At 35.2% G+C, this 11,138-nt stretch overlaps 1 protein-coding gene across 1 annotated transcript; it reads left to right on the top strand.

Annotated features, from left to right (window-relative positions):
• Positions 1-4,708: 4,708 nt before the first annotated feature.
• LOC110668966 (NADP-dependent glyceraldehyde-3-phosphate dehydrogenase) lies at positions 4,709-9,732 on the top strand. The gene is made up of 9 exons (XM_021830387.2): positions 4,709-5,120; positions 5,318-5,511; positions 5,671-5,799; positions 7,270-7,389; positions 7,566-7,702; positions 7,919-8,074; positions 8,274-8,652; positions 8,907-9,023; positions 9,404-9,732. Exons 1-9 carry the CDS (start codon positions 4,973-4,975, stop codon positions 9,515-9,517), a joined length of 1,494 nt encoding a protein of 497 aa, XP_021686079.2. The 5' UTR covers positions 4,709-4,972; the 3' UTR covers positions 9,518-9,732.
• Positions 9,733-11,138: the final 1,406 nt, after the last annotated feature.

The following is an 11,138-nucleotide window of genomic DNA, read 5'->3' as shown; positions in this document are numbered from 1 at the left end:
TGTCCAAATCACGGTGGCCGAATCGCACCATTGGACCATGCAGCGATCACCGCCGAGATCGTGAACTTAGCTCTCGACCTCGGCATTGGTATTTTCTATATCTCGATTCTCGGGACCTTAGCGATCTCACTAACCTCTTTTACGTGCGGTATGGCGGGTGGTGAGGGTTCTAGGAAGCGGAAGAAGGAAAGAGAGATCTCCGGAAGGTAAAGGAGATGAAGCGTTGGAGCGTCTTCAAACACCGGTCATGAACACAGGGAGATACAAAGGACCCGCCTCAACCTTGGTCCGCGACCATTGAGGCTGTCGGATCTCCTCCTAGATCGGAAGAGCGGCCCCGCCTCTCTCGATTATTCCAAGCACGGAAAGGGAACCTTCTCAATCTTACAGGAGGACCTCTTCTCGTGGCGCTCGAATCTTGATCATTGCTTGAAGAATAACCGGATTGTTAGGGAGAACTCCGATTTTGCCAAAGTCACGGGATCTACCATCTTCTTTCAAGAGGATCGGGATAGGCTATCCCGAATGGTCTCGATGATATCTTGACTCGAACCATGAGCCTAAGCGTGGAGTGTCAGTGAACCGGACCATGATTGAGGAAAAGATTCGGCGTGCAGGTAAGGAGGTTGGGAAGAAAAATCAGGAATTGACTTCCCTCCGATCCCAACTCTCATCCGCTCGGGATTATATATCTCAAGTCGAGGGACGGGCGAAGTACCATGAAGACCAGCTGGCCGAAAGGACTCGTGACTTGGCTGAAAGTGAGCGGGCTCTCGAGAGAAGTCCGGGCACTTCAGCCAACGGCCGCCAGTCGCTCAACTTGTAGAGGAGCTTACGCGAAGGATAAGGAGCTTTCGGAGAAAGAAAAAGAGCTCAAGGAAAAGGATGAAGAGATGGTGTCGGGAATAGCGGAGCCTATGTGAATGCTCATAAGGATCTCTTGGCCGAACTTCAAAGCGCTATCTGAAGAGGACTTCTCTTGGATGGACGACACGGCTCCGGGCGATGGTGAAGATAGTGAGGGGAGGCGAGGAAAGAGAGAGAGTGAGCGAGAATGTAAATCAGTGGGGTGATCCCCTAGAATAACTTGTACAAATTATGAAATGAAATGGAATATCTCTTTTGTTCAATGAATGGATGTGATTGGAAAATCTTCGAATTGCCTAAGTATTTGATTGTATGAGCATAGCGAAACATGAACTAAATGCCATTATTAATCTAAGTATAAAAGATCGGAAAGCACAATAAGCATGAGATCGGTGGGGAGAAATCTGAGCAGGACTTGATTAAAATTGAAAATTTAACTTGAACACTTAAGATCGGAACCCTCGTTAAACCGAACCAAAACTTTAGCTCTTAATCTTCCGAAAAGGAGGTCGGCAATAAAACTGGTAGGAAAAGATCTAGTGCCAGTTCATTTTATTTATCAACAGAGATCAGGAATATACTTGACAGGTCCGGAAATTCGACAACGGGTTTGAGAGGTCGGTAAATGATTTGAGAGATCGGCGAGGCTTAATGAATATGAGGACTCAGCATTAATTCAATTCTTTGTGAGGAGAGATCGGAAATGTGACAGCCTAAAGAGGGATCGGAAACGTGATTAGCTGTTCAAAGAAGAATTTTTATTGATTCTAGGGATCGGTCAAAATATGGTGTCGACAAAAAGCAAATGATAGATTCATCGCCTTTTATTCCCAGCCTTTGGATCCATTTTGTAAGGCAAGATCCTTGATCGTTGGATTAAGAGGAGAAAGGACGGATATTCTGAACGAGATCCCGACCCTCCATTTTGATTCTTTTTAATTATCGGACATCAGATTATGTCCTTTTGAATCTAAGCCCTCTGTCTCCCCCTGGCAAGATCCTGACCCTTCATATGGGCATCCGTTCCTCATAAATACCTACATGTAATACTGTAGAGGAGGACGAAAAAATTAGAAGGTGGTGATTATAGTGGAAAGACTCTGAAATTTGATTCAGTGTTGCTACTTTCCATTATGAGCTTTCGAAGTGTTGATAAACTTTAGAAACCAGTTTTCTTAAGTATTTTCATCAAAAGGAGCTCTAAGTCCTGAAACTTCTATTTTCAGTTTCTGTGCACCCATCTTCACATCACCTCATTCTCACCGCTCTAGTATCTGGCATTACCTTCCGAATTCAACTTCGTTACGACCTATTCCCATTACTTCGGGTAAGTTCGAGTCATTCGGCCTTCAGCTTTCACCTCTATAATATTTGTGGATTCCGGAGTTAGCTCATCTGTCGTCTCAACTTCCCACAGGTAAGCGTCGAAACTGTTATTTTGTTGAATATCCTTGTTCTATTTTCTCCAGTTTTCTTTTGAAATTTCTTTTATATCCAGTTGCACTAAATCTCAAAATGGATTATCTAGGCCAATAGTTATTTCCTGTGTCTTCTTTTATTTCATTCGCAAATTCCATTTATCGTCATTTAGTTTTCATTTCCTTCGAGAGTAGACGTTCGAGTCACAGGCAACTTGTAAATGCCCAAAAGAATATAGGCACGGTTATTTCGATATGAAAATTTTTAGTATAAAAAAATAAAAATAACAAAGGAAGATAGGTGTAGCATAGTTCGGATAGTTGGAAACAAGAATAGGTCAAACAAATAAGTTATGAGGTCGGGCCACGGAACGAGCCTAGGTGATAATATAATAGATCGGGAATCAAGATAAGATCGAATCCTGGACTAGCCACTAAAAAGAGATCGGATGTCGCTAATCGAAGAGTTCTAATAAAGTGATCATGCGAAAGATTGGCAAAGAGTTTGGTTTTTCATCCACTATCTAGTTATAAGGTCTCGTAGGCTAAGAAAAGTTGTACACAGGTCTCTTGTGTCCTCGGTACCTCATTCCCACAAAAAGGGGTCAATAAGGACCTTTTACCAAAATCCTCAGTTCCAAGTTCTTACAAAACGCCATTCTAACAAACACATTAAGAGATTGGGGGAGAGTTCTTACCCGAACTCAGTTTAATTTTTAAAGCAAATACATTAAGAGATCGGGGGAGAGTCTTTACCCGAACTCAGTCTAATTTTTAACGCAACTCATTAAGAGACCGGGGGAGAGTTCTTACTTGAATTCTCAATTAAAATCCTTAATACTAAGGGATCGGGGGAGAGTCCTTATCCGAACTCAGTTTAATTTTTAACGCAACTCATTAAGAGATCGGGGGAGAGTTCTTACCCTAATTCTCAAATAAATTCTTAACACTAAGAGATCGGGGGAGACTTCTTACCCGAGTTCTCAATTAAAATCCTTAACGCTAAGAGATCGGGGGATAGTTCTTACCCGAGTTCTCAATTAAAATCCTTAATGCTAAGAAATCAGGGGAGAGTTCTTACCCGAATTCTCGATCAAAATCTTAATAAAATATGTGAAGATCGGGGAGAGTTCTTACTTGAATTATCGGCCAAAATCTTAATAAAATATGTGGAGATCGGATGAGAGTTCTTATCCGAAATCTCCCGCTTAAATTTTAAACAGAGTACACTAAGAGATCGGGAGAGAGTTCTTACCCGAATTCTCGGTAAAAAATTTTAATAAAATATGTGGAGATCGGAGGAGAGTTTTTATCCGAAATCTCCCCCTTAAATTTTTAATCGAATACATTAAGAGATCGGGAGAGAGTTTTTTACCCAAATTCCCTTAACTTAAATCCAAATTAAAACATCACAACTTCAATATACGAATTAACCCCCAACAAAAGTCCATTACACAACAACTATTCATTGAAGGGTCATCTCATGTACTCGTGTTCTTGGGCAATCCTAAATAGTGAAATATCAAATATTTCTTTTATCCGTACAAAGGATTAACATCGTCATTCCAATCCCCTAATTATCAATTTTAAATTATGAAGAGCATAACATTAAATCCGCTTATCCTCGTTGAGGGACGAGGTGGGGTGCCTAACACCTTCCCACCCGTATACGGATCTTGAATCTAAAATCTCTATTTTCGAAGTGATTTTAAATTTTATTTTTATAAATGATTTTCTTTAATTTTTCTCAAAATTAAAGTGGCGACTTCCCAAGCGACCCAAAAAAACCCTTGAGACAAATATATTATAATAAAAATAGAAGTTTATAATTTTTATATTATTTAAAATTTGATTTAATTTAAAATATTTTTAAATTATTTAAGTTAAATATTAAATTGATATAAAAAATTGCATGACTAAAATTATTTGAGAAAATAATTTAATTTTAACGAATGAATGCAGATTCCAAAATAGCCATGGCGAAAAAAAAGGGGTAGGTCCAGGTTCCATGAAGTGGCCTCCGGTCACGCAGAAAATTAGAATAAACAAATCCAAATGGCACGTTCTCAGCCATACGTTTGGAAACTTTGTTTGAAAGAAAAGCAAATAAAGAAAGAAAATAGAAGTGATGGAAATTTGTCTCTTTGTTTAAATATAAAAAAAAAATTATATAATAAAATATTTATTTTTATTTTATTTTATTTAAAATTAAAATAATTAAATATAGAAATAAAAAAATAATTTTATTTAGATATTAAAAAAAGATAAAATAAAATTTAAATAGTAAAATATTCTTTTTATTTTTGTCATAGTCTCTCCAAAATAAGAAAAAATAATAATGATTTTCAATTTAAATAAGAAAATTTTTACATTGATTTATTATTATAAATTTAAAAAATAAATATATAAACTTTATGCATTTAGATGAGTCTGTGATCCTATCTAACCAAGAAAAATTCAAATAAGAGAAGAGATCATTTTCCTTCCTCCCTTATTTTTCTCCAATCCAGACATAGTGTTACTGAAGCGGTGGAAGTCCCAAAGTTTTTGGATCGGCGCCAATAGTAAAGTGATCAAAGCCAACAAGTGGTCCTTTCACGCTGCCAGTCCAAGCCTCGCCCAGCAGCGGCAATCATTATCTTGTCCCTTCCTTACTGCAATCAGCAAAAGAGTTTTACTAGCAAGAAATGGCTGGAACTGGAGTTTTTACTGACATAGTTGATGGAGATGGCGTATATAAATTCTACTCAGAGGGTGAGTGGAGGAATTCTTCCTCTGGAAAATCAGTATCCATCATCAATCCCACCACCAGAAAAACCCACTTTAGGGTTCAAGGTATACCCTTTATCTAATTCTTGTTCAACTGTGTAAAGTTCAAGGCTTATATGCAGACGATCTTAGTTTTGATAATTTTTTAATGTCTTAATCTGGCAAGAGTTTATTTGGGTGTATGGTTTCTACTGCTAATCAAATTGGTGGGATGATTTAGTTGACTTGTCTCATTTTTTGTCCTTAAACTAAATTCGGAGCAGCTTGTACTCAAGAAGAGGTGAACAAGATCATAGAAACAGCAAAAACAGCTCAGAAATCATGGGCAAAGACTCCACTGTGGAAAAGGGCCGAATTGCTTCACAAAGCAGCAGCAATCTTGAAAGAGCACAAAGCGCCCATTGCAGAGTGCCTGGTCAAAGAGATCGCAAAACCGGCTAAGGATTCAGTGACTGAAGTATGTAGGACAAAGACTTTCATTTCTCTATAATACTGTTTGATTACTTGCAATTTTGGAATTTTCTTTCTTGCTCTAATTCACAACTTAATTATCCAATATTACTTTATTAAGTAGTCTTAAATTGTGTCTTAAATACTAAATTTGCTTTTGACATAGGTGGTGAGGTCCGGAGATTTGGTGTCCTACTGTGCTGAAGAAGGGGTTAGGATTCTCGGAGAAGGAAAGTTTTTGGTTTCAGATAGTTTTCCTGGGAATGAAAGAACCAAATACTGCCTTACTTCAAAGGTAATTTCACTCCTTTGTTTTTTGGAAAGTGGAAACTTGTTTATTGTCAGGATGAGTGGGCTTGCATGCATAAACTTTCTTTATTTTTTAAAAAATTATTTTATCTTACATAAATTTGTTTTGGTCAAGTGGATTTGCTTTCGCCCACCGATACAGGCATTTTTTTTTCCTCAATTGTCTCTGTCATCACTCATCACAAACATAAAAGTCAAGCACTTCCACATTTTTCTAAGGGAATATTAAAACACACAAGGAATATCCATGTACTAGAGGCAATTAAGCCATAAGGATACCACTGTGATTTTAACTGGTGAAATAATTTACTAGATATTAAATTCCTATCGGCAGGCTCACATGATGCCTATCACCAAAGTGCCTTGTTCTTCTCCCTTGTGGGGAACGGACATTTTCCACGAGGACATTCCACATGAATTAACCTGTGTATTGGAGAATTGTTTTCACATACCTGTGGTTTCAATTCATTGATGTTTGTTTTCACATCCTAATCTTTGCATAAAGTCTGATAAATATTACATATCATAACTTAAGAACATTTCCCCTCTAGTTTCTACTTAGGTGAACGTATAACATGTAAATTTGATTGGTGAATTAATGCTTCAACTGCAACATTATGAGACAAACTCATAAAAAATGAGTTCAAAAATTTAGACTTCAAATTATCAAACCAAAAGATCTGACAAAAACATTTGCCCCTGTTTGGAAACTATAATTTTGCAGGAATTCAATTCAATTGATTTCTTTTTGTCAATTCTCATGTTTAGAATGAAATAATTCAATTCTTTTAACTTGAAAAAATAATACATTAAGAAAAAATAGAATTTATGCATGATTGTGTGAGAATTCTTGACTTGCAAATAATTTATTCCAAATGAACTCATGAGAATTATGAATGACAAATAGAATAAAAAATTTAAAGCAAGCAAGTTTCAGGAGTAAAACTCTTTAGCTAAGCAGGAAATTGTGGCTCCTTTTTCTTGGTTGTAAAATCCAAGGATGCTCATGTTTTAGATTTATGGATTGCTTCCTCATATGTTTGTGTATCTCCATTTTAATTATATTAACACCTAGTGGGTCCTATGGAAGTGTAGTTGGCCTTCACCTCTTTTCTTGGGGTTGCAAGTTCAAATTGTCTAGTTATTCTATTTTCTGTGTCTTGCTGTGATTGTCCCATATCATATCACAGTATGGGGCTAAAGGGGGAGAAAACAGTGGCTTGCATATATATGTTACATTCAAGTGTCATCTTTTCAGTAATTTCTGTTACCGCTAGCCTATTGAGAAAGCAATGCCCATGTTGCATTGGAGTTCTCCTTCTTGGGTAACTTTAACTAGAGCTATTAATACGCCGAGTTTCCCCTCTTTGGGACAACAAAACTTGCTCTTAGTTTGTATCATTATGCACCTTTCATATGCATAATGTTTGTTACTTTGACTGGCTCGTGCATGCAGATTCCACTTGGGGTGGTTCTAGCAATCCCCCCCTTCAACTATCCTGTGAATCTTGCTGTGTCAAAAATTGCTCCTGCATTAATTGCTGGAAACTCCCTCGTGCTTAAGCCTCCAACCCAGGTATGGGTCCCTTTTTTCCATTGCTTATTTGCAGTAGATGTATTAGATTATTATTATTATTATTATTATTATTATTATTATTATTATTCCATAATCTAGGGGACCTTCAAGCATGCTTGGTTAAACTGTTTTCAGTGTCAAATAATATCATAAACTGGTGGCCCTCTTCCCTGTAGGGTGCTGTAGCTGCACTTCACATGATCCATTGCTTTCACTTGGCTGGTTTTCCCAAGGGCCTTATTAGTTGTGTTACTGGAAAGGGTTCAGAGATTGGTGACTTCCTCACAATGCATCCAGGGGTCAACTGTATAAGGTAACATTTTGGCCTCTTCAAAATCTGTTGTTCTCATAATTTTTCCTGGTTCTTCATTTGTCCTTATTCTATGATATATTTGATTCTAAATCTCGTGTGCTGCATCTGTACGTCTGGGTGCATAGGCATTTATAAAATTGAAAAATTATATTATTCCTTTTTAGAATTCGAAGAGCAACTTCTATCAAGTCCTAACAAATGGGCACTCTTGTTCAGCTTTACAGGTGGAGACACTGGAATAGCAATCTCAAAGAAGGCAGGCATGATCCCTCTTCAGATGGAATTGGGTGGCAAAGATGCTTGTATCATTTTAGAAGATGCTGATTTGGATTTAGCTGCCGCAAATATTGTTAAAGGAGGCTTCTCATACAGGTGAAATAGAGGACTTTTGGTCAAGTAGATTACTACTTTAAAAATTCTCTAGTTAAATTCTAGATTGAGAAACCATCTCCCTTAGCACAAAAAGTCTCAAATCACGATATCATCCACCAAAATTATGTTATTGCTCTGCATGGCGCAGTTTTCCATTATTGCATGTATACTAATAGTTTTAAACAATAATTTATGTCAGCGGTCAAAGGTGTACGGCTGTCAAGGTTGTTCTAGTTATTGAATCGGTTGCTGATATTCTTGTTGAGAAAGTTAAAGCCAAAGTCGCAAAATTGACAGTTGGACCACCTGAGGACGGCTGTGATATTACTCCAGTTGTTACAGAATCCTCAGCAAACTTTATTGAAGGGTTGGTAATGGATGCCAAGCAAAAAGGAGCAACATTCTGTCAGGAGTACATAAGAGAGGGCAATCTCATATGGCCATTGTTGTTAGATAATGTTCGACCTGACATGAGGATAGCCTGGGAGGAGCCTTTTGGTCCAGTTTTACCAGTTATAAGGATAAACTCTGTTGAAGAGGGAATCCACCACTGTAATGCTAGCAATTATGGTCTTCAGGTATAACATTGCTCATCTACAGTGCCTTAATTTCAATGGATACCTATCTTTTATTCATTTTAAGCCATTTGAAATTTAGAACTCATTGGAATTCTAATGCTGTATTTCACTTTATATTTGTCATTTCAGGCAAAATGACAAACATTTATTTCTTTTTGTTCGGAATACACTGTTGTTGCATTTTGAAATAATTTCCTTCTTAGTTGTTGCATTTTATTTTTTGTCCAAGTAACTAAGCTGTTGCATTGTTTCAGGGATGTGTCTTTACAAGAGATATAAACAAAGCAATTTTGATCAGTGATGCTATGGAGACAGGAACAGTGCAGATCAATTCAGCACCAGCTCGTGGACCTGATCATTTTCCATTTCAGGTGAATATTCTATGTTAAATTTTACAGATTTGTTCGCTCTTTCTAGATTGGATATAGTAATCACAATGAAATAATTACATCACTTGAAATTTCTTTCTACTCCTGGATCTAGACGTAGATCATATCTTTTCTGTGCAAGATAATCGGTTTATTAAATTTTTGAGTTGGTAAACTACCATACATGGTTTGGCAGATTGAACTTTAATTGCCAGTCTTTACAAGCAACCACAAATTGATAAAAGTGCGCATTCCATATATAATCCTGAACCTTATTTTAAGAAATTTGCACAATTGGAAACCAGAGTGTGAATTGATCTCTTCAAATCCTATTTTGTTCAATGCATCATTATTCATCACAACAAATCGATCGCCTTGTGCAGGGTCTGAAGGACAGCGGAATAGGCTCACAGGGAGTAACTAACAGCATCAATATGATGACGAAGATCAAGAGTACAGTGATCAACTTGCCTGCCCCTTCTTACACTATTGGTTGATGTGCCTTGTAGAGTACAGTGATCAACTTGCCTGCCCCTTCTATACTTGGTCTACTGTGTATTTAAGACATAAATATATAATATTTATATATTTATGCATTTATGTCTCATCCCAATAAAGCGTTTTATTATTTTTGGGCATATAAAACTCGTTCTCTTCTAATAATGAGAAATGTGGACTAACAAATGATGAACTTTGACCCTCCTTTCTCTTATTTTTAGCATTTTGATATTTGTCACCAAAAGTCGCTATGTGCCGAACGTCACCGCCTGTCCGCGAAGCCTCTTTCGCTCGATGCCTATAATGACAAGAAAGGAAAAATACATGGATAAAATAGTGAAGATTTTAAAAAATAATAATAACAATAAAGGTCTTCACATAAATGGCCAAAAAGGAAAATTACTTTATGAGTAGACAAGGTGTACCGTGTACACGTATGTATGGAATTTTATATGCTTATTTTATAATCATTTTACTAAAAAGGTTTTTAAATTGTAATAATTAATTAATTTCACAAATTAATTATGTATAGATTTACTTAATTATGTATAGATTTACTTTTATTTGAAAATTTATTTTAATAAATAATTATATAAAATTTTGTTTTATGATAATCCATCAACAAAAAATTAGGATAATTTATAATTTGGTCTCAAAATTTTCTTTATATGACATTTTAATTTCTAAATTTTGAAAAGTTAATTATTTGATCTCTTACTACATTACATTTTAGGTTATGAGTTTTACACTATATTATATTTTAGTTTCTGAATTTTAAAAAATTAATTATTTAATTCCACAATATATAAAATCATTTAGTCCCTATAAGTTTAATGTTTACAACAATTTTATCTATTGACATAATTATTAAATTATTTTATATATTAAAATTATATGAATTAAAGTGTGATATAATGTAAAATTTAGTGACTAAATAATTACTTTTCAAAATTTACAGACTAAAATGTTACATAAGGTAGAACTTAAGAATTAAATTATAAATTTCTCTAAAATTTAATTCAATTGAGTTTTAAAGAGTAGTGCAACAAAAAATTTAATAGAAACTCATATATTATATTATGAAAGAATGAGAGATAACTAAATTTTATTTTAATTTGTGAAGCAGTAAAATAATGTACACCTATAAAAATAATTATTATTTTTACATAATATATATATGTATATTATTAACAAAGAAAGGCAGTAAATTAATTTAAAACATAAATTTCTTTATAAATATAATGTTTTCATCTTAATAATAATTTTGTTATAATTACATAGATAATATAAATATATTTGAAACAATAATATAAAAATATTTTAACTTTTAAAAAAATTATAATCCCATTCTAAATTAAGTAATAATTGCATAAATTTATTTTTTAAATTAAGAAATTTAAATATTATTTATTATATATTTTTTTTATTTCGATCTTATCATAAATTTGTGTGTCATAATAGTAATATTAGCAAGAATGAGATTTACACTAGAAAGAGAATGTTCGCCTGTCACGACCCAACCTATGGGCCGGACCGGCACTAGAATATTGGCCAGCCTAAAGCCCCTGAGGCCCGTAGTAAGCTTAACTATTCCTCAACCTATGACTAGGTCCACAATTT

The sequence above is a fragment of the Hevea brasiliensis genome, chromosome 11 (genome assembly GCF_030052815.1).
Source record: "Hevea brasiliensis isolate MT/VB/25A 57/8 chromosome 11, ASM3005281v1, whole genome shotgun sequence".
Classification (NCBI taxonomy): Eukaryota; Viridiplantae; Streptophyta; class Magnoliopsida; order Malpighiales; family Euphorbiaceae; genus Hevea; species Hevea brasiliensis.
Note: the sequence above shows the minus strand (reverse complement) of the source record. Positions and strands in the feature narration are given on the sequence as shown.